Source organism: Lutra lutra, chromosome 15 (genome assembly GCF_902655055.1).
Source record: "Lutra lutra chromosome 15, mLutLut1.2, whole genome shotgun sequence".
Lineage (NCBI taxonomy): Eukaryota > Metazoa > Chordata > Mammalia > Carnivora > Mustelidae > Lutra > Lutra lutra.
The window spans coordinates 25,698,170-25,725,940 of NC_062292.1; the positions used below are offsets into that span (position 1 = coordinate 25,698,170).

Consider the following 27,771-nt stretch of genomic DNA (forward strand, 5'->3'; position numbering starts at 1 on the left):
GTTCAGGTCATGATCCCAGGGTCCTGGGATTGAGCCCCATATCGGGCTCTCTGCTCAGCAGGGAGCCTGCTTCCTCCTCTCTCTGACTGCCTCTCTGCCTACTTGTAATCTCTGTCAAATAAATAAAATCTTAAAAAAAAAACTTTAATCTTTTGATTAAGATAAAAAATCCTCAGAAACAAGGGAGGTTTGTAGTCATTCCTGAAAAATTAGCATGACCTACACATTATTGGCGTGCAACCTCTCTGAAGGCCCCAAGCTATATCCATGGGTGTATCTCCCTCGTTTTCTGAAGCTGGTTATCTGACCAACAAGTTTATTTTTTTTTTTTAAAGATTGTATTTATTTATTTGTCATACAGAGAGAGAGAGAGAGAGAGAGAGCATAAGCAGGAAGAGCAGTAGGCAAAGGAAGAAGCAGGGTCCCTGCTGAGCACAGAGCCCAATGTGGGACTTGATCCCAGGACCCTGGGATCATGACCTGAGCCAAAGGCAGACACTTAACCAACTGAGTCACCCAGGTGTGCCACGGTTAAAAGATAAATCTAAAGAATGGAAGTGAACTTCAAGCCTGCCTCTATGTGTCAGACAGCCTTTCTTCTGCTATTCCATGCAGCCCTCACTGTACCTGCTGCTAGGCCTTCTGATTCTGTGCATGTCAGAGTTTCTAGTCTTTACTTCTTCTATTCCTGCCCTGAGTTTATTTCCACAGTGCTGATTCTCAGAAAACTGATCCAATCTTTTTCAAATTTAAGACTCTCCGAATTCTACCTTCAACTCTGTCCCTCCCTTTAGGGGAATGAAAACAAGTGTCACTGAAGAATTAGGCTTTTTTTCCCGATAGGGATACAAAAATAAATAAAACACACATCTGATACTTGGGAGCCTGCAGTCCGTGGGAAGGATGGATCTATCCAATAATCTTGAAATAATGCGGTAAGTAAGGTGATAGGCATCTGTAAGGGTATGCATAAGAATTTAAATGAGAAATGGCAGCTAATGCCCAGAAAGACTTCCTTGAAATTCCCACAATATCTTAAAAGGCTTTCTAAGTTTTACTGGGAACTGAAGAATGTCAGTTAACCATGGCTACCTATACTATATAATAAACACTCATGAGGATATAAACTGGGTATAAGTTGACTATTTCTGCCTTCTTAATACGTATCATTGTTTCGATAAGACCCTATCTCCACATAGTGAACAAGGGTAGATGTTTTTGATTTGTATTTGGTCCTAATTATTTGAATATAATTCTGCTTCTGATCTCCTTCACAGCTCCCACTTTTGAAAAAGGAAGGGCATGGCTCTACAGAACAGCAAAGGGGTAAAGAGAGAGTGTGAGAAACTGTAATCCAAAATGGAGTCTGCTGAGAAGGACACAATGCGTGGTCACAGAAAAAGTAGCACCAAACGTGAGGTCAGTGGGGCCTCAAGTTTAATCATCCGGCAGGAGGGAAATTAATCTTTTCTCTCCAAAAGGAGGCTGTAAGTGTGGTCTTTATTCCCAGCTGCATTCCCTGGAGAACAAGGTGTTCTTAGTTTAAGTGGAACCTAGGGCTGTGGACTTTGGCAGAATTCATAAATATGACTTTATGAAGGAAAAAGGAAGGAACGGAGGGGGGAAAAAAAACCCAGAGAGGGCAATACATGTGACCTGACAGTCTCATAGTGTTCATGGATTGAACAAACACTCACTTCAATCATTGCCCCACAGAATGAAGATGCCTCCTGGTGTCTCTCTTTCTCTTGCCGTGTTGGGAAAGGAGTACGCTTTCTCGGACAAGCATTTGGCACAATAAGTGTTTGTTTCCTGCACAGTTATCTTAGACCATTTGTATACTTGTCTATAATTTTAATGAGCACAGGTCTAGGAAGAGGAAGAACAATCAGGAAACCAAAGCAGTAGCCCAAGGGGGAAATGCTGAGGCGCCAAGAAGGGACACAATGGTAGGAATGAAGAAAGCTACTCATGGAATGATCTGGTGACCAACTGGCCTGGTGACTGACTGGACCTGGCAACTCTCTCCATGAGATCTGTGAATTATGGATCTCAGGGGGCTTCCCTAGGAATGGCCTGTTTCCCCTTTCTTCTCTTATTCTTTCCCTTTTCCCATCCTCAGGGTTTGTACCTACTCACCTCACCTTGAGACCACAAGAGCAGTTTGGACTCCTGCTTTCTGCATTACTCACTCAGTAAGCATTTACAAAGTGCCTAACAGTTCACCACGACTGCCACTACTTTGTACCCATCAGCCATGGACCAGACATAGCATGGTACTTAAACACTTCATGGACATTATCACGATAATGCCGTAACACACTCCTTAAAATCATTTTGTCACCTCTACTTTGTTGCCCCCAGTACAGAATAAGACACAAGGCTCACACCACTCAGTTGACCTTGGATTTGAATTTCCATTTGTGTGACCCCCAAACCTTTCCACCAACCAAGCTACCATTCCCTGCGCATTTGCAACTTACAAAAGAAATAGACAACATGAGAAGGGGCGGGTCAGGACAAATAGGAGGAGTGTCAGGTTAAGTTTTGAGAAACACCTAGAAAAATAGAATTTCATGTATGAACAAGTTTGGACTGCTGAGACAAGGCCAATGCAGGTGACAATGAGAAGGTGAAGTTATTTACACAAGATGTTTTAGAGAACACTTTAGAGCTGTCTCTTGAAGAAAGCAAGAGGCATAGAATGATGGAGCATTGAAGGTGAAAACTCAGTGGCCAAGGGGGTAGAACACAAAAGAGCAGAACTGACAGGAAGCAGGACACGGATGGGGGATAGCGGGTGATGGATTCACTGTCTTGAGCTCAAAGGAATGAGCTACTTGACTTTTACAAGGCTGGATGTCTCACGGGGACATCTTAGAGTTATATTCAGTACTGGAAAGCAAAAAAAGAAAACTCCTTTTAGATACTGGGGAACAAATGTCTAATTTGAGCTCAGATTTCTGTGCAGCACTTTCAAGACTTCCTCTCATCCACTGAGCCCTCTTTGGTTTATCTTGCCTCGGGGTCTGTTTTCCCTCCCTTTATCCTTGATGCTTTTCAGTTGCCCCTAATATATTTAGCTGACTTTTTCCAGTAAAGAATTAGGTGTCTGCCAAGTGGCCAGTTCCAGCCTCTCTCGTCCTTTCTTCTCCTGTTCCGACCCTCTCTGCATTTCTTACTACTTACATCTTCAGAGTTTCTCCTCTTTCTCCTCCCGTGTCTGATTCCTTTCCTTTCTGGTGCATATTGATGCTCTTCCCCCCACCCCCCCGCCCCCGCCTTCTTCCTTTCACCCCACGGGCCAGACCTTGAGAACCCCTGGAGCCGGGGCACCAACAGCTGTCAGCTGGTCAAGACTCAGCTGTACATGGAAGCCATTGGGCAGGGTAGTCACAGGAGGGAGTGGAGTATTTCCTTGTCTCATCAACAAAGGCTAGGAAGGAGGGAAGCCTAGGAAGCTCTGGTTAAGAGATCTAGAGGCCATGCTGGGGGTTCAGTGAGGAGGGGAGTACACGAGGAAAGCTCTGCGTTGTAACCTTCTGGGAAACATGGAAGCCAGTTCCAAGCCCCATCACCCACCCTCCCTCTTGCCATCACACATAGAAGCAGCAGAAGGGAATTCTCAGGATCCCTTTGATCTCTTCCCAGTTCTGAGTCCTCTGTCTGTTTATCTCCCTCCTTCCCTGGCCTCCTCTTCCTTCTTTTTACACCCTGCCCAGTGGATGAGTCACTGCCCCTCCTCCCCACCCCACTGCCATCTGTTTTTCTAATGATGGCAGAAGATGAGCTGTTTTGTTGGCCCGAATGGTAACAAAGCATACTCCATGCTGGCACTTTCCCTGATGGACTGACTCTCAGAGCGCTATTTTATTGGTGTCATTTCCCCCACCCAGTTTTCTCTTTGTCTCAAACCCCACCCTTTCCCCCTCTTTGGCCTCATGTAGATCCCAGTTTCCCAGAATTCGATAAAGAGAAACAGGGATACAGAAGAACCGAGGGACAGACAAGCATGTGGGTTGGGTGTGTGTTGGGGGGAGGGTGCTGGAAATCAGTGGCAGTGCAACAGCTCTTGCTAGCACACAGGGAGCAGCCAGAATTACCCAAGTGTCACCGCTAAGTGGCTTCATTACTTGCAGTGAGAGATTTGGATGGCAAAACCTATTGTGACTGAGGGGCTATCCCCAGGGTGAGAGGGTTTAAATCGTGTATGTGTGTGTGTACACACGCACATGTGCGTGTGTGAGAAGTGCCTGCCCCCCATTCCTCCACCCCCGCCACCTCCCCACGTCAGGATTCCAGGATTCCTGTGTCAGTCTCCCTCAGTAAGGCTCTGCCTCATTCTTGACTCTTCTTCACAATAACTCCTGTTAATCTAGCTAAGGAATTCACAGCATACTAAATCCCCTACTAGAAGGCACTCCCCTGTGTGAAGAAGTACACAGGATTCCCTGAGGAGGTAAAGGTCTGATTCAAGTTAGTCAATGGTGGATTACAGGTTTACCTCAGAGGTTGAGCATATAAACGCCTGCGTGACCCAGGCAGTTGATGCCAAGGAGGGATGCGCACTAGGTAAGAAGCCATAGGGAGAGGGGAGCATCTTGCTCACCCCAGAGCAGCTGCCCTTCTGGAGTTGTAGCTGTTACTTAGAGCCAGCTAATCGTTGCCATGGTTGCCAGATAGTCTTGTTTTTCAGGAGACAAATCTGCACAAAGTGTTTCATACTGATTTTTACTGGGAGTATGTGTGTACGTGTGTGTGTGATATTATATGTACATGTACAAGTTTTATGTGAAAGCCCAATTTTTAAATATTGGCAACCAAAACAAAATTGTTGTCAGACATGGTGCTGGCCAGACAAACCTGTCTATAGGCCATCAGTCCACAAAGCCCTGATCTAACTAAGTGCAAGTAAGGTCCAATTACAGAATCCCAAGACCATAAAAAATTCTGATTTGCTTTTAACTTATTTTTTATTAGGTCTTTTAAAATGTGACCTTAGAGATTTTGCTAAAAAGAAGAAGAGGAGGAAGAGGAAGAAGGAGAAGAAGACAATGACAGAAGAAGGAAGGAGGAAGAAGAAAAAAGAAAAAAGGAAGAAGAGAAATCCTAGTATCTGTAATTTGGGGATTGGAGAGCTATATTTAAGTGATTAACCAAAGGGCACAGGAGCAAGATCTTGAATTAGAAAGGCTCAACTCCCTGTGAGTTAAGCAGACTTAAGAACTCTAGTCTGGGTTGGGGGAGGGGCGTGTGCAGCTTACCTCACATGACTGAATGCAGTGGACCAGGATAGGGTCTGGGTGCCATTGACGCCGCCCAGTACACACGATGCTCTGAAGGGGGAGATGAAAGAACAGAAAACAAAAACAGAGAGCCCTGGTCAGTAAGAGAAGGGGCAGACCCTGAGCTCCCCGTGCCAGTCCAACCCCATTTCCTGAGGAGGGAGACCCTGGCTGTGCCCCATTGAGACAGCTGAGGCCGGGGCCGGCTGGTCTTTCCTCCAGAGCTGCTAATCCTGCCAGCTGGTACCAGGGTGGAGCACTCATCCTCTTCATCCTCCTTCACTCCTCTCTCCCGAGATATCAGAATTTCCAGAGAGCTGTAGGTATAATTTTAAGAAAGCATCCTCTATGTTGTAATGAGTTTAATTTGGCTCTAGGCATAAGATTGTTTCCATTTGTTTTGAAGTTTTCAATAACATTACAAGAAATTGTGAGCTGCCTGGGTTGACCAGGGAGCACCGAGGATTTTTAAGGACTGAGAAAAGGCTGAGGGTTGAACTAAAAACGGATCTCAAGAATCCTAGACGGTAAGATGTGAGTGTCGAGCAAAGACTGGAGGAGACGCTGCACGATCGGTAGCTCTTGTTAGCACACTTATCCCATCCTCATGGGAAATGAAAGAAGGTCTACGCGTTGGTCAAGCAGGGTTAACGTGACACCACGGGCTCAAAATGGCATGTGCGTCAAGCCGGAGAGCGCAAGACCACGTTCGGGTTAAACACTGGTGATTGTCTCGGTCCCAATGGTCATTTCCAGATGTGCATTTAAACAAACAGTCATCTACTCTTGCTTGAATGATGCTTGTCACTGAGCTTTTTCCTTTTAATTTTTGTATTTTAAAATTTCGAAAGATGTACTTCAGGAGAAGAGAAAGTCCCACAGGAGGCTTCAGGGAGAAAAGGAGATTGTCTCTGGAGCCTGCTATCAACCCAGTCATTTGTCGACTTTCATACGCACGTTTTAATTCAGTGCGCGAGGAATATGGTGCAATCAGAAGAAAAATAATACACTGTCGGATATGAGCTTTACACAGGATAGTACTTCCGGTAACTGGAAATCATACATTCTAGAATGCTAAGACTGTGCAATAATCAGATTGGAGACATTTGCATATATTAATATGTAGGTACATGTATATGAACCTCATAGTTATGAGAATGGGAGTCTGCAAGATTTTCCTGGAGTTAATCACTATAAACTGAAACTCTTCTTTCATCACTTCTCTAAAGAGGGGATAAATACCATATATCCTAATAAATTCCAATACTCAAAATTCCACATTGTAATAGCATAGAAAGTGACTTGGTTTTAAGTTTTCATTGCACTGGAAAAAAAAAAAAAGATTATCAAATCTATACAGAATTATACAACTACATAAGGTAAACACAATAGGGGTGTTCGGCCTACTAAAAACTGAGGTATTCTGCACAAAAGGCCACTTAAGAAGACCATTTGCATATAAACAATGGCTCAGCTACCTGGAAAGGATCCTTGTTTATCTTTTAAAACCAGTATCAGTGGAACTCTATTTAGCTAGCGATGGTCTTGACTACTATTATTTAAAATATCCACGTTTTATGCTTTCTTGTTGTCACCAGATAATGGTAATAGCATGTAACAGGAAGTTTCACCCTAGAGATGTAAATACATAGCAATCTTATTCCTTCTCAGGGCACCACATTCCCTAAGGATCCCCTTTCCCCATCCCTATCAGTCAGACTCTCAAATGTATACAGGCCTCCAGCACTCTGAGCCAGATTCCCCAGTCAGCAAGAGGGGTCTGAATATTCACAAATCTAGCTGGTGCCCTTGAAGAGGTCAATTCTTCCACATAAGGGGATATTTAACCTTGGCACTCTCACAGGGTGTCCATGGCCAGAACTCTCCAGAACATTTTAACTGACTGTACCAGCTTCTCTTATGCCCTCTAAACCTTCTACCTCATCCACGTCTTTTATAAACGTAGGAGTATGGGTTTGCTAACACTTTAGAAATTCTAAGGCTATATTGCAAAGGGCAGGGGGAGAAAGAAAGGAAAAGAGTCTGTCTTTACTTGAGATTTTTTTCGCTCTTTTGTCCTATCATCTCCAAATGTTTTCTATCTTTGTATATTTATATAATTTTATTACCATGTTATACAGATTCCCAGGATATAAAAGGTAGAAGGGTGCACAATCTCCCTTCTACTCCTGACCCCCAGCCACCCAAGTTCCTCCATTTGATTTTCTGTATTTTGTATCATTGCGGAGATAGTCTATGCCTAGGCACACATATACATATGGAACTATTGCCACGTACGAATGATAAAATACCGTAATTTTATTGTGTACTTTGGTCTGCTGTTGTTTGCTTGTTTGTCTTTATTTCACTTCACAGTGTTCCTTGGGGTTCTGTCCATTTTATGTTATCTGGAGTGTTGCATTCTATTGATTGCATAGTATTTCATTGCATGTATGAACCCCCATTTACTTACCCAGACCGATATTGATGGATATTTGGGTTATTCAGTCTTGTGCTCCAACAAACAATGCTATGCATAAAACATTTCATATATGGGCAACTATATCTGTAGAATAAATTCATGATAGTAGAACTGAGAATATTCATCTCAATGATTCTTTAATGTTCTGTCATTCAGACATGAAATGGATTCAAACTGGCATCCTTCCTTAATCTCTAGAAAATTGCAAAAGCTTCTAGTAACTGGGTGATATGCCTTCCTAGATTGTGAAATCCTTGAGAATAGCGATTGTTTCCCACTCATATATCTTATCTCAGTGACTTAGAGATGAAGTTTTATAAGCCTTTGTCAACCACTAAATATGATGTTGGAGCTCCAGAATTCTCCACAATCTTCTGGCCTCTGAACGACATTCATCCCATAAGAAAAGACACGCTTATGTCATTAATTGAACTACTACTTATAGATCAAAACCAGAGAATTTCAAATGTGTTTCAAGCCCGAAATTTTAGGGGCATATTTGTGGTGGTGAGGTAAAAGAGGGGAGTGAAACAGGGAAAAAAACCAATGGGAAGGGCTAGCTACTGGTGACATTAGTTAAATTAATTCAACAAGGAGGCCATTAGACTGAGGTGGCTCTGATCCATGGTGGCCCATGTAAGCAACCCAACATCTAAGCCTGTGAATGTTTCAAGGTTATGAAACTGAAAACTATGGACAACCAGTCACAAAGACTCAACGAGGTTTTAAGCTATAGCCAGTCAATAATTTCCTTACTTTCCTTCTGTTTTTTTTTTTTTTCTTTTCTTTTTTTTTTTTTTTCTCTACCGTAGAGTCCGTCCTGAGCTCCTCTTGTTGGAGCACTCCTAAACACTTTTGGTTTGATGCTGCCTGACTCAAACAGATTTTTGGTCAAATAAGCCCTTAAAATTTTTAATATGCTTCAACTTATTTTTTAAGAATTCACTATAGCTTTCTTATTTTCTGGAATATTTTTGACAAATTATTATAGTGTATATTATATTTGAAAAACTATAGGAAATAATTGAAAGAACAACCTTATATCCTCTTTCCAGCTTTATCAAATCTTAACAATTTGATGGCATCTGCTTCCAGGATTTAAGTCACTAGAGATTCAATTAATGTTCCCTCACTCTCCTTCCTTCCTCCCTACTGGTAACAACTATTCTGAATTTTAAAATTATTATTTCTATACAGTTTTATGTAACTATTGTTATTATACTACTAATAAGCCATTTTGCAGGTGAATTGATTGTGAACAAAGATTTGTTTTGAAGTCTCCAAAAGGAAAACGTTTATGAGAATACCAGTTTAAAGATTTCCTCTTGGTTGGGCCATTTACAAATTTTTTAAAAGTAAAAAGGGAAAAAGGGAAGAACAAAACAAAGGTGGGAGGGGGGAAGAGAGAGAGACAGAAAGAGAGAGAAGAAAGGGAGGAGAGGAAGGGGAAGGTCATAAGGCAATTGAAGGCTATTGCTTGGTTAAATGTTTCACTAAAGGTCACAAGACTGATGGTTAGCCAACACTAAGGTCTAACACAGAATTGCTCAATTGTTTTTTTTTAAATCAGGAATAGTTACTTGACAGAATGGGCTGCTAATCACAACAGACCACAAAGTTCTGCTGCTGCCCAGGTTTGTGACAATTTCCTTCTTACTACATGTGTATGCAACCCTAAATAAAATACAGCCCTGTTTTTGCGTATGTATTTGGACAGTCGCACATTACCCTGCAGTTTGCTTTTCAGTTCTTCTTCCCCCATCTTCCAAGACTGTCTTGGACTCGATGCCTCGAGACTTACTCAAACCAAAAGCAGACACTTCCATACTTGAAACTGAAGAAAAAGAAGGTTTTTTCATGACTCATGTCTGAGGGATTTGTTCTCCCACTGATGTGTGTGTGTGGCAAGTGTCACTGGGGCTGTTACACAACTGCGCTCATCAAGAGGACACTCTGAGGGAAGAGAGCAAGGATGAGGAGACAAGACGACAGATGAGAGGGTGAGACCAGCTAGTGGGACACTATGGCTCCTGGGGGGCACTGTCTTCTTTTTCTCTTCCTGCTTCTCTCTTCCTCTTAAAACGTTTTGTTTTTGCCTAAGGAATTACTAATCCTCTGGGGACCAATTTGGGAAAACAAAGTCAGAAATTACAAGATTTGTTTTGACTGAGCGATTCCAGTGAAGAGCTGGGCGGGGCAGGGGGTGGGGGGGAGGGCTTCCCTGCTGTGCTGAGCATCTTACAAACCTCCCATTTGGAGCCACAGGAAAATCTCATTAGTTTGGACTTCACTAATTCCTAATTGTAATATACTAAAAAAAGAAAAGAAAAGCATTGTTCAGTCTGTGAAAAACGAATTTATGAAGCAAACTAATAGAGGAAATGAGATGTTATGACGGATGCTTTTGTACTTCAGAACGGAACGCTTTCAAGTATAATTACGTGCAAACAATTGCCACATTATGTATTAAAAAAAAAATCACCTCCCCATGAAATCAGAGTCTTGGAGGACCACGTCTTTCCAACATAAGTCAAAAATGTTAATTTTCCCATTTAAGTGGTAAATCTCAAAATATAATAAAAATTCCCTCAACACAGTGGTTAAGGAAAGCAATAAAAATTCAACTTTACATAGGCCTTTGGAAAAATCAAAACGTTTGCCTTGGGAAAGAGCTCTGTGGAGGCAGGAGCTACTCTCTTCTATGGGCTCTGGTTTTGGCACCCTGTTTTGAGCAAGGGACTAAATGAGTCATCCGCTGAGGAGATCTGGGGATGAAAATAAGACATCGTTCCTACCCTCAAGAATCTTCCAGTTTAGAGGTAGAAGGACAGAAAAGAAGAAAAAGGAAGGGAAAAACGAAGCAGAGGAAATACAGGGATGAGAAAAGCACAGAGTTCTCCCAACAGAAGTCCAATGGGAGCTCCTCCCATGCCCTCAGCTCAGGCTCCCCAGATCATCAGGTGTCTGGGTACTGCCAGAGAGTTGTGGGAGGCTGTGGGGCAAAAGCTCTTGCTTCTGGGAGTGAGCAATGCTACCGACTGAGCATGTGGCTGTCTTCTGTATCCCAACTGCCAGATTCCATTGCTCAGTCACATAGACTGGCAGGCCTTTATTTGAGTGCCAAGAAACCCTTTTGTTTGGTGTCCTATCTTTCTGCCAGGTATTTCGTGGCAGATGTCATCACCATAGAAATGTCTAGATCTCTGTGTACAGTAGGTGAAGGAGAAAGACACCATTACAAAAACAAAAGGCCCAGCACGTCCACCTGAGCATTTCAGATCCTTACCTCTTGTCTCCCACAGCCAATATGCCCTTGAGTCATTAGAAATAACAGTCATTTTCATCTGGACTCTAAGTCTCACAACCGAAGCGGTTAGACGTTGCCACTTTAGTCAGTGTTCAAATAGGAAACACTGAATGGCCATTAATTCCCTTCCCAGCCCCATTTGTAAAAAGAAACACATGATCTACATGTTTCTGTCTACACTCGTGGGTGCACACCAGTGAGCAGAGTATACAACCCAGAGGATTTTATGTTTTCTCTTTCATAGAGATAACTGGTGATCTCTGTTCAGAGAGGAAGGAAACTTCCAAAGGTAAGATTTGTACTAAATGAACCGAAATTTCATTTTTACTCACTTCAGAACTATAGGCTAAAAACCGGGTAAGACATCTCAGAAGTGTTCTTTTTAATTTTCACAACAGCCCTGCAAGATAGAGAATATTATCCTGGCCCTTGCTGCTGAAGAGGCAGAGGCCACCAAAGGGTAAGTATTTGAATTCAGGGGGGACCTCACTTTTCTTTATGCCAGTCGCTACTTCAAGTTGTTTTTCATCAAAACCCCAGGTTACCTAAGTTCTCTGAAATTCTTTCTTTAATAGAAAGTATATTATTCTAGAAGTCAGGTATCATTTGCAGGGATAAGAACCTGCAGAATCCCAGGGGAAGGCAAATAAGGTTTGTGGACATCTCAGAAGTATACTTGTTGGTTCTTTAGAAACAATCTCTTTCACAATAGGGAAAAGTAGAATTATAGAAAACTGTCTCTCTAAATTATTTTTGTTAGAATATGTGCTGCCGAAGAGAGCACTAAATTATTTTTGTTAGAGAAGGAAGAAAGGAAATAAGAGAAGTGTAGGAATGAGGGGGTTCTTATAATTGAGAAGAGTGTCTTCTTTTCTATTTGATGAACAAACTAATCCAAATACACTGCAGGGGGAAGAAACAACTATGGCAAATAGGGTGATTCAGGAGAGATGACATTGGACTTGGGATGAGAGAAGTTGATTGCATTTCTTTCTCCACTTCCAACGTCAAGCTTGAACAGATCATCCAACGTCAACTTTATTGGTCAAAACGAGGATAATTAAATCCTGCTTTCCTGGTGTATTGGTTTGTGATAATATTAAAATGAAATTGTAAATACATAAAAATATATATTTTATATATATACAACTTTGAAAACAGTAAAATGTTATCCAACTGTAAGATACCGTTTTTATTACAAAGAATGAAGTCATTGGAAGCAGACTAGAGAAAATGATGCAACTGAATTCATTTGCTCTGTAGTCTTGCCAGATATAAAGGTATTTGAAGTATGGGAGATAGGGATTCGCACGAAATAAGGAGATCACCATTTACCAAACAAAGGAGCCAGGCTCCAAACAGACGTGCTTATATTTGAAATATTGCTGTTGCCAGCATTTTATTTGGTAATAGCAGTGTCTTTCAAAGCATTACAGTGGAATGCTGGGTGTGCTTTGTGGCATCACTAGCCTCTCTGAAGGGTGGAACCCAGCTCTGTCTCTCTTACAAACTGCCCAAGTGATTCTTAAAGACACCAAAATTTAAAATCGAGCGTAATACGCAACAACCCCCAAGATAAATCAATGTAAGTTATAAGGATTTTAATGAAGAGTTTCATTTAACACAACTGCTTTGGCTTATAAGGCATTTCCTCTTATTTATGAGGACAAGGTTAGATTTCCCGCTGCTCAGGAGCTGCTGGATGCCATGGAATAGCAGACGTCATGAAATCATTTATGGCTGGTGCATAATCTTATCTCTGAGGACCTGGGAACACAAGAGTAACCTCATCGCCATTCCTGTTGCTTCCACTGACTCCTTTCTCTTGTTTTCTGTTATGATAAAATTTTGATTTCCTAAAAACAAAGCATCCCATGTAAGCTTTTTTTTTTTTTTTTTTTTTTTTTTTTTTTTTTTTTTTTGGTAAGCAAGGCTCCTCTATTTCATTATATCTATGGAATTGTTGAGAGAGTCATAGATGACAGCTTCTTTGGACACTCTATGATAATTAATGTTAACCACTGAATTAACACTGGGCTTTCTTTGGGCATAAAGAATCTCGATTTGGGGGGCACCTGGGTGGCTCAGTGGGTTAGGCCTCTGCCTTCGGCTCGGGTCATGATCTCAGGGTCCTGGGATCGAGCCCCGCATCGGGCTCTCTGCTCAGCAGTGAGCCTGCTTCCCCCTCTCTCTGCCTACTTGTGATCTCTCTCTCTCTCTCTCTGTCAAATAAATAAATAAAATCTTCAAAAAAAAAAAAAAGGAATCTCGATTTGGGTTATGTTATCAATTATGTATTCAACTTTTAAAATTCTGACCTTTGGATGTTTTCTCAGGAACAAATTACTCTTGCAAAGTAAGGATGAGGCTCATTTTGTGAGTTCTTACATTTCTTCCTTCATGTTAGGAGAAGAAGCTAATTACTTCCCTTTGTTTTCACACAGAAATAGGACACAAGTCTCAAAAGCTCCAATGAAGTGAGAGTGCCTCTACAATTATGCAAATTAGGATCAGGATAACTGTATCCCCAAATCACAAAGAAGGGCAGTATCATTGATGATGGGAAGAGCAGACAGACGTGAGGGAAAGCATCCTGTCTCTAGGAAGAATGGCAACTAATCAAGAAACAGAGTTCTTCATCAAGGACAGAGTTAATTTCTATCCATGTTTCTCATCTGATACTCATGCTAACCTTATGAAATAGCTATTATGTCTATCCTACAGACAAAGGGATGGAGGTACAGAATAGTAAAATTGCCTAAAATTATCCACCTGATGAAAAACAGAGATTATGAGTTAAAACTCAGGTTTTTTAAGAATACATTTTTGATTCTAAGGTCTACAACATTTCTGTGATGGTATCAGCCTCAAAATCATGCCTGAGTAACCTGTTCCAAAACCTGGATTTACTGACTAGACCAGGGCCATGACACATGCAATGATACAGACAATAACACTTAATGTTTGGCTTAAGGAGAAAAAGGTACTCTGCATTTTCTTTCTGGGGTGGGCAACTTGAAAGTGACAAGGATGTGATTACACAGTCATGCAGAGCTGCCAAAATAGCCCAGTTTGTCTAGGAAGCGGACATTCACTTCGAAAGTAGAAAATGCAACAATTTCTTTGCTTGCTCAATCAATTTTTATAAGACACCAATGAGGTTCCCAGTACTGGAAAAGTCACTAGGAATATAAATGTAAAGAAAAAACTATGGAATAAGGGTAAATAAATAATAATGACTCCCCTGAAGAACAGTTAAGAAAAAGGAGGCTTTCAGAAAATAGAAAATATCGTTTTCTAGTTTGGAAACAGTCAACACCTCCGGTATCGGTACCCCTGCTATCTTCATGGAGACAACTGAACTTCTCTTCTTTGAATGCGCCACTTGGAAAACAGAAATGGGAGACCCCCAAACACTGGAAGGCCTGCACTCTGGCCTCCCCAAAACCCCACCAATGGTTCCCACTGGATGCCTTTACAGGGAAATGGGTGGAGAAGAGTTCCTTAAACAGGTTATGTCTCAAGAGGAAGAAAAGGGTCTGAAATATCCTAAGCCTTTCCCCCTTTGGCTTCTAATGGAGAAAGAGAAGTCTTTTCCCAGGGGAAGAAGAATTTAAGGGACTGGGCGCCTGGGTGGCTCAGTGGGTTAAGCTGCTGCCTTCGGCTCAGGTCATGATCTCAGGGTCCTGGGATCGAGTCCCGCATCGGGCTCTCTGCTCGGCAGGGAGCCTGCTTCCCTCCCTCTCTCTGCCTGCCTCTCTGTCTACTTGTGATCTCTCTCTATCAAATAAATAAATAAAATCTTTAAAAAAAAAAAAGAATTTAAGGGACTGAAGGAGAAGGTCTAGACCATCTGGCACTCCATGAAACAGGAGACAGGAGCTCTTCCAGGACTCTTCCTCCGGGTGCTGTAATTCCAGCTAGAAGTGGGACATAAAGTCTAGAAAGGCCAGGGGTGGGAGAACCAGGCAAGGTGTTTCTCTGGCTCTCTCCTTCCTACCCCAATCCAGTTTTCACCCTGCCCTCAGGCTCCTGGTTTGCTCTACCCTGCTCAGTGTCCTCCTTCAGTTCTTTGTCCTAGGAGGGGCATGGCCTGCTCTGTGGGATCTCACCCACCTGCCTCTCCCCTGTCTCATCCTTCCAGTACCCATCTTTCCTCTCCCTTACAACCACACATACCCGTGGTTTCAGCCACAGAGAACTTCTTACCATTCCTAACCCTCTAGAACATTCCTCATGATCATTGTTTATGACCCAGAAGAAAAGCCTCCTGGTCCTTGGATTCTTCTTGAAGCTCCTGAGCAGAAGAATTGGTTGCTTCCTCCTGGGTGTTCCCACAGCACTTCTACCACAACCAAACCACTTCCCGTGTTGCATTCTTATAAATGTTTTCATGGCCAGATTGTAAGTCTCATAACTAGAAGGACTATCATTTTCTCGTCTCCATATTCCCAGCACTTAGCCCCATTCCAGGGCACACAGTAAGTCCCAACAACTGTTTGTTCAATGAAGAACGGACTGAATTAATAGGGGTACGCTACTCCCCTATCCCCCTCTCCTGAATCATACTTGGAGTAGTTTTTTTTTTTTTTTTTTTTTGATCCTCCTGCTTTGACACAAATCCCTGCTAATACAGCACAATTAACCTGTGAGAAAAAAGAAGCAATCTGAGGATGGTTTCCAAATGAAAAGTCGGACATCTCTAGACTCCATCTCTAGGTGACCCTATAAGAACAGTCTTCCAAGGATTTTCTTTGTTAGAGAGTCTAATAAAGCAACCGAGCTCCCAGGCTCTGTGTTATCCCAACCCTCTCCACTCTAAGGAGAAATAACTAACTTGGCACACGATCTTCTCCATCCAGATCTTGTACAAACTTCTCTTCCTCATTTTCATGTATTTATTCTCAAATATTCATTGAGCACTTTCTGCCTCCTAGGAACAGTTAAAGCATCAGGGGACATAGTAGCGAATGGAACAGACAATATTCCCTCCATGGGCTTTTAATTCTAGCAGCAGAAAGGGGTACAAAATAAGATAAATAAGGAAAATATATAGCATGCCTGGTAATGGTAAGTCCTCAGGAGAAAAAAAATAAAAAAGGGACAAGGGGACAAAGGTTTTAGGGGAGTTAACATTTTAGATAAATAGTCAAACAGGGCCCCTGACATTTGAGTAAAATTCTGAAGAAAGCCAAGGAGCAAGACATGGGGAAGCCTCGGAGAAGAGCATTCTAAGCAGAGGGAACCACAGAGCAAAGGTACTGTGGTGGGAATGTGTGTGGCTTTCTAAGAATCAGCCATGAAACCATTGTGTCAAGATCAGAGTGGGCCAAAGAAAGCCTATAAGGGATGAAGTCAGAAAGGTAAACATGATCATTGGAGGAAAGGAGGCCACGGAACTGAGACCCCAGGTTTTGGATGTGTCAGGGGTATGGAAATTGAAATCAGTGAATCCTGCAGGAGTATCAGCTAATACAACATGACCCAGGAGCCAAAGTGTTTAAGAAATAAATGGGGGGAAGTGACCCAGGAGTTAGAAGATGTCAAAAGATGATGTTTGCTCTGTTGGCATTAGATTCAAATGTGGGGAACTCCAGGGAGGAGACAGGGAGAATGGTTTGGAAGTGGCACTGAGGAGACAGGAGAGCAGGTGCCCCTCTCCTGGGCCCAGGGGAGAAAGCAGGGAGGGGAACCCTCAGGGTTTCAATGGAGAATACAAACCAAAGGATAGCCCAGAGAAGAGGCTGTCAAGGTAGTGGGTCCTGCCCACAACTGACTGATTTCCAGGGGGCCCGGGGAGAAGATCTCAGGGTTCAGAAAGAGTAGGCAGGAAAGGCAGCTCTTTCTTACTCAATTTGGTCATTCTTTCCCTGTTTTCAGTTTTGTCTTCATCTTTTCCAAATTATCTTTCCCTCTTCATTCTTCTTTCAACTTCCTTCATTTCTTTGTGTTCTTCTAAGTTCTCCTGTCCTATTTTTCATTAGTAGTAATCTTCTTTTTCCATTTCCTTCCTGAATTACCATTCTTTATGGCTCTAAGTCTTCTTTCTAGATTATCTTTTTAAGTGTCCTTTGGATAGGGGCCATTTTTTTAAAAATCAAGTTTCCTCTTTTCTCTTCCTGGTATTTAATTCTTCTCTCTGGGAATGATTCATGTGGTCGTTTGCTTTAAGGATACTTTGAAAGCCTCGGAAATTACTCCAGGGAATATGCTGTCAGTTGAGAATTTCTCAGTAGTCTTCATCCTTAACACATAAAAAATGTCCCTTTCCTCACCTGGACTTTGACAGGTTCCATCCAGTGCTCCAGAGTGTCAGCAGTGATGTTCTCAGGCAGAATTACAGGATCACTAGGGGGAATTACGCACGTCGGGGAACACACTGCACCTGAAAGAACAGAAATTTACAGCAGAGACTTGAGCTTCTTAGATCTCTGTCTTTTTATCCTGGAATAAATAACTTTGATTTTTTTTTTTTAAGAGCAATTACTGTCTACATTTTGGGTCACCACATTATCATGGTTATAGGCAGGGCTGATATTCATGTACTATGCACCTGTAAGGATAATTCTACACTCATTTCTAAAGATCCACTACCCCAAGTTACCTTCCCTTGACATGATGCCCACTCCTATTTCTGGTGCAGCATGGCCCCTCCTCTGGATACTGAATCCCTGCATGATCCAGCCATTAAAAGTTTAACTCCTGGTCCTGCAGACCACCAAGACCCTACTCTAGGACTCTGGCCAGCCAAAGACTAAGCTGATTGACTGATGCCTTTTAAGTACCTTCAATATGATTCCTGCTTATATGATCTCTGGAAGACTTATAATCATAGCAGTTGCTACCTAAGAATTTACCGGCTGGAGAAAAAAAAAAATGGCCCAGAAATTATGAAGGCAGATTTATAATGTCTATTGTTTCACTGAAGTTCATTATGCTGGCAGCCAAGAAACCTATGTGATTAAAAGAGGAAGCAACAGGAAATTAGAAGCAGACTTTGGTCATGTGTTAGCCTCCTGAAGGAAAATCTTGCTCTGTTGCCTTGTATGTGGGGCCCAAGTGTCTTCTAAAACTCTATCCAAAGATGACATACTCCCAGGGTTCTCTGTTTCCTCATCTACAGATTTGTTCATCTCCAAGCTTCTTTTTGGCTCTCACTGTCTCTACTTCTATGTTTTTTTTGCAAACTTGTAAAATAATTCAAAATGCTACATGACTCCTAAGAGTTTTATATATGTGAGTGAGTGACATTTTAACGCATAAATTAGAGAGTGGGGAGATGAGACTTTGCTCATGAAACACCACTCAAGAGGCCCTGTCCCAGCACCCCACTACTCCATGCCTGGTCGTGAGATATCTTGGGGCAAAGAACAACCTAAAGATGGTAGAGAACCATCTCTGAAACTAACGAACTTTCTTATTCACTCAAATTATGCCTACTGGCATTATACAGTTAGAATGGCATGAAATTACTCCTGACCTGAGAAGCCTGGGTATCTCAGTCAGCTGAGCATCCAACTGTTGATTTTTGGCTCAGAGTCATGAGATCAAGCCCCATGTTGGGCTCCATGCTCGGTACAGAGTCTGCCTGAGATTCTCTGCCTCCCCTCACTCCCTGCCCCTCCTTCTGCTTATGTGTGTCCTCTCTCTCTCTCTTGCTCTCTAAAATAAATAAATAAATAAAATCTTAAAAAAATATTATTCCTTGCTTATGCAGTTCAGAACTCAGGGTTAATCTTACAAAGTTTTCCATAAATAGCATCTCTTTTCTGTGATGCTTAGGTCCAGCCAGGGCCAAGTTGAATTAACATCACTATAAGTCAGCTCCGACCACAGAGACCCTTAGTTGCCATTACTTGATTAAGAATTTGCCTGTATGGCACCTGGGTGGCTCAGTGGGTTAAGCCTCTGCTTTCGGCTCAGGTCATGATCTCAGGATCCTGGGATAGAGTCCTGCATCGGGCTCTCTGCTCGGCAGGGAGCCTGCTTCCTCTCTCTCTCCCTGCCTGCCTCTCTGCCTCCTTGTGATCTCTCTGTGTCAAATAAATAAATAAATTAAATATTTTAAAAAAAAAAAAGAATTTGCCTGTAGGTTCTGGAGCCTGGTCCCCTGTAGGGAAAGAGTGGTTGAAGAGCAACATGAGCAAATGCAATCTCAAATCATTCCTTTCAGGAACTGTCTGCTCCAGTAACAACTGCCGGAAGAACGGAGAAGGGGCCCAGCACATGCATGGTGCTTGGCTACACATTCCAACCCTTCCTCTTGGACTAAACTCAACTCCTGCCACAAATAACTCCACCTCCTGCCTGCAGCGAGTGGGGAACATGACCAGACATTCCACAAAGAGCTCAGCAGCCACACCAATGTCACATGCATGTGGAAGGGTAAAAAGAAGGAGTTTGACATAAATTTTATTTTTTACTGAACCCCCTAAAAGTCAACTTGCATTTCCATCTACTCCTCAGAGAGAACAATGGCTTGGACTCAAACTCCAGCCAGGCCTAATAAAAGGATTATTTGAAAGCAGAATTTACAATCTCTTCCCAAACTTACCAATTCCATATCCCTGTTCACACTTGTACTCCACAAAATTCAGCTCCGAGGGGGGTGGTGGGCATTCCCCTTGCAGGTTCTCACACAACTTGAACTCCTCAGTCCATAGTCCCTCCTTAGTGCAGAGGATGGGACGCTAGAATATCAAAGGTAAACATGTCCATGCTTGTTTTGTTAACTTCATTTAGAGCAGGGAAAAAAAGTGGTCTGATGAAATGGTAGTGTTCTCCAACTCTTAGAACCTGGACTAAAAGATACTTTTGAAATAATAAACCATGTTGTTACTGACCAAAAAAAAAAAAAAAAAAAAAAAGTCAAGACAATCTTTTGATGTTTGGATGTGAAGAAATCATGAACAATTTTGTCATTAATGAAATTTATTAACAATGTGTTGGATATACGGATTCTGTGAGCTGTTAACTGTAGCCCACATATTTGGAGATATTTTTGGAATTTTTTTCACAGATGGTGTTGTTTTGCATGGATTCATCCATACTAGCACACAAACGCTGCTTGTAACAAATGTCAGACTTTTTTTCCAAGGGGGTATGATCCAGTGAAACCAATTCATAATTTTTCCAAAGGTATTTTTACTTTCTGCTTAAATAGACACATCATAGTTGCTTTTGATCTCACCAAAATTTTATTCCCTTTCTCCATATGTGTGCTGGTTTGTGTGACTCTTGGCTCCACATCCCCAATAATCACAAAGGATACTGTACGCAGTTCACAGAGAGAACAGTGTTAACTCACAAAACCCAAGAAAGCAAGATTTTAGAAACTGTAGATAATTCTCCCTTCATCTGGGGCCAACTCCTTGAGGCCTTAAACAATCAGTGCAAACGGATGTGTTTGATTTCTCAGGAGTCTCATTTCATGGCATGTTCTTTTCACATCTGTCCAGCAGTGCTTACCTTGGAGTGCTGGACACTGAGACAGACATGTGCCAGGAGAGCAGTCAAGGTCATTGATCTCTGCCTAGGAAGTTGGCTTAACTTCCTGTCTCATGTGTGTGTGTGTGGTGCTTGAAAAGAGTCAAAACTAAAATTGATTTTAATCACATAACCACGATAAGACTGTGGTTTTCATTTGAGACCTCTCACGCCAAAATACTAGGGAGAATGGTAGTCAAATAGTGTTTTCAGCTTTGCCTTTGCCGAGAAATTTGTGTTTCTGTTCAGGACTCTGTTCTATTGAAAAATACGACAACAGCTTTCAGAGCCAGGTTAGGTCAGTGGCCATCCATGGAAGATAATCACATTGCCAAATAAAAAGCCCGTCATTTTTTGGAATTTACCCAGGTATTCAACCCTTCAGGTTTTTCCTTTTCCTTTTATCCAAGAGGAAGTTTTAAACTATTCCAAAAATGGGGTTATCTTCTGAATTTTCTATCGGATAATATCAACACAGCTGCTTAGAATCCCAACTTAGTAAGCCCCTGCCTATTGGGATTCGCTCTGATCATTTCTAGTCAACATTCTTGGATTGGTCATCAAGATTAGAGCACAGTCTGATCCAAAACCAAGTTCAAGTCATCTTACCCTTCCACTTTCTTGGTTACAGTTGAGCATGCACTGGCTGTTGAGCTGAAAGCCGTTGGTACATTCATACATGCCTTCAAAGACAGGAGAAGGGGGCTCACACACCACTGGGACGCAGCTGCCTTGCTCCCAGATTCCACCCTCCAGGCACTGTATCTTCAGGAAATTGCTGATGAGACATGAAACAAAATAGCCCATTAGACTCCCACAAGGAGGTCATGGGAGAAGACTGGGTTCTCAGTGATATGGGATAAGGATTAGCAAACAGGTAGGAACAGTTGGTTCTGGTTAACCAGAGGTCCTACCTCACCAGTCTAACTTCTAAGTCATGGATGTAAAAATCATAGTGTACACTTAGCAGTGATAGCAACAGCTATCGTATGGTATTGGCCTACCTTGGAGACATGGCAGGTTCCGTTCCAGACCACCATGATGGGAGATCTCGCAATAACGAGAATCAAATGAATTTTTTGGCCCCCAGTGCATATAAAACTTATGTTTGCACTATACTGTAGTCTATTAAGTGTGCAATAGCATGAAAGTATGCAAAACAATGAAAGCTTAATCACATCTAGATTTTTTTTTAAACCGAGAGACACGTGACTCTTCCTTTTACTCAAACACTTAGAGAACATTGTAGTGTTATTAAACGGACTAATTCCAGTTTTGTTGTTTCTCAAGGAATATAGCAGCCCATGGAAAGGAAGGGAGGTGGGAGAACAACAGTCGGTCCGTGAAGCAGTCAGAACACATACATTTGTTGATTAAGTTTGCTGTCATATGGTTATGGTTCATGGTGCCCCCAAACAATTACAATAATAACATCAAAGAATACTGATCACAGATCACCATAACAAATACAGTAATAATGAAAAAGTCTGAGATATTATGAGAATTAACAAAATATGACACAAAGACTTGAGGTGAGTAAATGCTGTTGGAAAGATGGTACCAATAGATTTGCTCAGTGCTGGGTTGCCACAGACCTTAAATTTGTTAAAAAAAAAAAAACAAAAACAAACAAAAAAAAAACCTGAAATATCTTCAAAGCACAATAAAGCGAAACACAATAAAACAAAGGATACCTGTAATATTTGATATCTGACTCTCAACAGAGCTTGATAAATATCAGTGCAGAGTCTAGATTGTTTACAGTTGGGTTTTATTTAAGCCTTTCATCTCAGAGAAGCCTCACACCTAAGTGCACTGGGAAATGCTAGGTGGGATGAAGGAAAGAAAAAGTTATCACACACTCGGGAGACTACTCAGAAGTGATGTGGGGATCATCAGTGTTCATATGGTAATGTAATTGAGGAAGTTGCCAATATTCCTCAGTTCTCCAGAGAGGGGAGAAGGTGCAGCATAGAGATTTTCTTTTAAAAGAGAGACTCTTAGCCTGAACTTTAGAAGGGCAAGAACCTCAGTAGAGATTACTACGGCCATTTTGTTTGTTTCCAAGTCCACCTTTTCCTTGGACAGCTTTCATGGCTTTTGTCAGATTCTCAAAGTAGGCATGACTCAACACTGTCCTGAAAGAACTGCTTTTCCTTCTCGTGCACGAACATGGCCTCCAACCAGAGAAGCTGCCTTGAGGTAGACAGACGTCAACAGAATTAGGTCTTGGTACTGTGAATTCCATTCCATTCCCCTTCTGATTCACTGCCAATTTGAAGGCGCTTTCCATGTTTCTGTTGTAATGCATCCACTTCTGATTCAGAGCAATCCTGGTTACCAGCTTGTGATTCTAAAACAGAAATAATTCCTTGGCCATGGACTCAACCATATGGTGGCCTTGAATTATTATTTTCCAGGGCCATGATGCTCTTTTTAAACTTCAATATGCCCACAACTTTTCATGACTGTCACATCATTATACAATGCCTCCTGTGTACTTCTCCAGTATTCCAACGTTATACTGACTTAAATATTTATCACATCATTTTATAAATGTGCACATGTCTCTCTTTCCCAGTAAGGTGGAAACTTGCTGAAGGCAAGGATTGTGCCTTATTCTTGTTCTTAATTCCTGTTTTTAATTCCTCATAATAATCCCTAAATAATATCTGGCTTACATCTGGCATTAGTTAAGTATCTTTCAAGTAGAATAATCGAACCAAAATTCACAGTGTGTTAGGCATATTGCATAGCACATTACACATGGTAACAAACTGAATGATCAGAATAGTCCTGATGAAATAGTATTATTATTCCTAACAGAAACATACTCAGAAATGTGAAATAATTTGCCCTAGGTCCTATAGCACAGACTGCGTTTGATTTCAAATAATTTAAATAGGGGCACCTGGGTGGCTTAGTCAGTTAAGCATCTGCCTTTAGCTCAGGTCACAATCTCAGAGTCCTGGGATCAAGCCCAGTGTCAGGCTCCCTGTTCAGGGCGGAGTCTACTTCTCTCTTTCCTGCTCCCCCTGCTTGTGCACTCTCTCTTTCTCAAATAAATAATATCTTTCAAAATATCAACTAATTTAAATAAATTTTAATAGTTTAACATAATTTGAACAGTCTCCACTTAGAAATAAGTGAAGGAGTGTTAGTTTTTATCGAGGCAAAATTATTATATAACATTATTTTCAGATATGCAACATGACAATTTGATACTTATATACATACAAAGTGATCACCACAATAACTCCAGTTACCATTTTCAGCACGCATTTGACCTCCTTCACCCATTTCATCTATTCCCAACTCTCTTCCCCTCTGATAACATCTATCTGTTCTCTGTACCCATGAGTTTTATTTGTTCTTTTGTTTTGGGTTTTTTAATTCCACATGTAAGTAAAATATGTGGCATTTGTCTTTCCCTGACTTATTTCTCTTAACTTAATATCCTTAAGATCTATCCATGTTGTCACAAATGGCAAAATTTCCTTCTTTTTAATGGCTGAGTAGTATTCCACTATGGAATAAGTATATACACTACATTTTCTTTATCCATTCATCCACTGATAGGAACTTGGTTGTTTCCATATCTTGGCTATTGTAAATAATAGTGCAATTAACATAGGGGTGCATATATCCTTTCATATTAATGTTTTTATTTTTATTTTTTGGATAAAAAATGGAGTAACTGGATCATACTGTAGTTCTATTCTTTGTTATTTGAGGATCTTCCATACTGTTTTCCATGGTGGCAACACTAATTTACATCCACATATATATACAAAGGTTCCTTTTTCTCCACATCCTCTTCAACACTATTATTTCTTCTCTTTTGGTTAAGAGCCATTCTAACAGGTTTCAAAGAATATCTCCCTGTGGTTTGGATTTGCATTTACCTGACAATTAGTGACTTTGAACATCTTTTCACATGTCTGTTGGCCATCTGTATGTCTTCTTTGGAAAAATGTCTATTTAAATCCTCTGCCCATTGTTTAATGGGGTTGTTTGGCTTTTTTGCTATTGAGTTGTATGAGTTCTTTATATATTTTGGATATTAACCCCTTATTGGTTATATGATTTGCAAGCATTATCTCCTATTCAGTAGGTTGCCATTTCATTTTCTTGATGGTTTCCTTTGCTGTGAAGCTTTTTAGTTTCATATAGTCCCAATTGTTAATTTTTGTGGCCTTTGATTTTGGAACCAAATCCAAAAATCCAAAGCCAAGACCAATGCTGAAGAATTTATCTCCTATGTTTTCTTCTAAGAGTTTAATGGTTTCAGGTCTTACATTCACATCTTTGATCCACGGGGGGTCAATTTTTGTGTAGGATGTAAGACAGCGGTCTAGTTTCACTGTTTCACATGTGGCTGACCAGTTTTTCCCAACACCATTTATTGTCCCTTCCCCCTTGAATATTCTTGGCTCCTTTGTTGTAAATTAATTGACCATATATTTGTGGGTTTATTGCTGGGATCTCTATTCTGTTTCATTGATAGAAATGTCTGTTTCTATAACAATGCCATATTTTTTTTTACTATAGCTTTGTAGTATAGGTTGAAATCAGGGAGTGTGACACCTCCAGCTTTACTTCTTTCTCAAGATTTCTTCAGCTATTCAGAGTCTTTTGGCCCCATACAAATTTTAGAACTGTTTCTTCTAGTTCTGTGAAAAACACCATTGGGATTTTAATAGGGATTGCAGTGAATCTGTAGATTCAATTAACAATATTTATTAACAATATTCATTCTCCAATCCAAGAGTATGGAATGTCTTTCCATATATTTTTGTCTTCTTCAATTCCTTTCATCAATGTCTTTGAGTTTCAGTATACAGGTGTTTTACCTCCTTGATTAAAATTATTCCTAGGCATTTTATTCCTTTTGATGCAATTTTACATGGGGTTGTTTTATTAATTTCTGTAGTAGTTTGTTATTAGTATATAGAAACAATTTTATTGATTTCACTTATTAGTTCTTCACTGAACTATTAAATACAATTTTGCTGAATTCATTTATTAGTTCTAATGATTTTTTTGGTGAAATCTTTAGGGTTTTATCTATATAGTATATCATCTGCTGATTGTGACAGTGTTACTTCTTTCCAATTTGGATGTTTTTTATTTCTTTTTCTTGCCTAATTGCTGTGGCTAGGACTTCCAATACTATGTTGAATAAAAGCGGCAAGAGTGGACATCTTTATCATGTTCCTAATCTTAGAGGAAAAGCTTTCAGCTTTTTACTCTTTAGTATGATGCTAAACAGTTATTGAGATTCATACTTTTATTCCCAGGAATATTTCAGGGTAGAAGTTTGATTTTATGACTAGAATTCTTAAGCATCATGGCTTATGAACATATATCTATGATCTGTTAATAATAAATACTATTTTTGAGTTATAGGATGTTTGGCAAAATATCTATATACATTATTTCACTGAATCCGCCAAATGGCAGTTAAGGTAAATATATTATTAACCATGTATAGAAGGGAACTGAGCATGAGAGAAATTTAAAGCTAGCTCAAAGATCCACAGTAAAAAGTATATTAGGACCAGGGCCTAGGTGAGTAGCTGCCAAAGCCTGTGGTCCTTCCACTGTGTCCAATTTAACTGTTCTTTTCATTCTCTACAGCCCACTTTGAATATTAATAACATCTCTATCATATTCAATATCCCAGATGTCCTTTATCCTGATACCATATTTATAAGTCTGGCAAAAAAAAAAAAGAAGATGATTCATTTTAAATTTCTGTATTGAGTAATAAATTACATATAGAATATTACACAAATCTTAGTATACAGCTCAAATAATTTTTACATGTGAATACACCTGGGTAATCATGCAGATCAAGATATAGAGCATTTCCAGTGCCCCAGAATTTCCCTGGTGTTCCTTACAGTTAAACCTTCCCACAGCCTTGCAATACACACTATTCTGTCTTTCATCAGCATAGATTATGTTTGCCTGTTCTTGAAATTTATATAAATAAAATCACACACTATGTACTATTAAGTATATGCCTTCTTTCCCTAAAGGAAGATGCCACTTAAAAATATCTTCTCAAATCTATTTTCAATGAAAGGTTTGTAGTTCTTTTGATTATACTAAACTCCTTTTTGTCTCTCTTATAGATTGAATATTCTACTCTTCTTTCACATTACAGAGTTTATATCCTCCCAGGGACTCTCTTCTTTCTACTACCTCCCACAGATGAAATCCTTCCCCTACCTCTGCTGAACTGACATCCTCCAGCTGGAGAGAGCAGGCAATACTACTGACACCAGGGGAGAGGCAAGGCTGTAAAACCTTGCATGTCAGCATGGTTATAAAGGAAAACCCTTGCTTGGCCAAAACGATAATATTTTGACTTCATGTAGTATTTTTCTCTGAATTGCTTGGAACTCTTCAACATGGAAATAGCCCTCCCTTTTCTTGCCCAGCATGAAGAGCTATTCAAGAATGCCAATTTCATATATTTCCTTGCCAGTTTAATAACCTCAGTGGTGAAGGTAGATATATCAAACTTGCACAGGGAAGAGTGAGTTGTCCATTGTAGGTGGTAGCTAAACAATAGCACAGGCCCTGTGATGCAAACCACCAGCAATATCAGTGAAACAGAGAGAGGGAGAATGCTGGAAGGCAGAAAGGAAAGCAGCACAGCTCCCACTGATACCTATGAATTCCACAGGAGACACTACAGGCAGGAATGAGAGGAGGTTGGGAGGCAGACCTCATTCCCTAGGACATGGCATTTCCTTTCTATAGGAGTCCCTATGCCTCCTCAACTTCATGGATTCGCCTTCCCAGTTTCTTCTCCCTTGTATGGGGATGGCCTCCTATGGCCATCTCTCCATACAACTCTTACAGCTTCTACATGGCACTCTTATCAGATGATCCACTTCAAGTTCTACCCTCAGACTGCTCACAACCCATTTGATTGGTCAGTTCCTCAAGGCCCAATAGCAAGCCTTGTGTCACTGGTGCCATGTCAATGCCTGTGAATCCCTGTTGATGGCACTAACCTTAAGATCCCATGTTATAGAGCCTAGCACTTGAGTGCCAGGGGCAGGTTCTGGCCGTAAGAGACTGTGATTGTGGCAAGAATTCAGTGTCCTGGATTCCTTTTGGTTTCCACAAAGGACCCTTGAAGGGGACTAAAGCCTATAGCAATGGCAAGACTTCAACCTCCAGGGATGCCACAG

General features: G+C 40.9%; 1 protein-coding gene across 1 annotated transcript in view; it reads right to left on the minus strand.

Annotated features, from left to right (window-relative positions):
- The window catches only part of PAPPA2 (pappalysin 2), a 302,814-nt gene that overhangs the window by 33,782 nt on the left and 241,261 nt on the right, over positions 1 to 27,771 (minus strand). The window contains exons 17-20 of the mRNA XM_047705709.1: positions 21,170 to 21,338; positions 19,629 to 19,764; positions 17,350 to 17,459; positions 5,265 to 5,336 (exon numbers count right to left, since the gene is read on the minus strand). Of these exons, the coding sequence (XP_047561665.1) occupies positions 5,265 to 5,336; positions 17,350 to 17,459; positions 19,629 to 19,764; positions 21,170 to 21,338 (487 nt within the window). The remainder of the gene's footprint in view (positions 1 to 5,264; positions 5,337 to 17,349; positions 17,460 to 19,628; positions 19,765 to 21,169; positions 21,339 to 27,771) is intronic.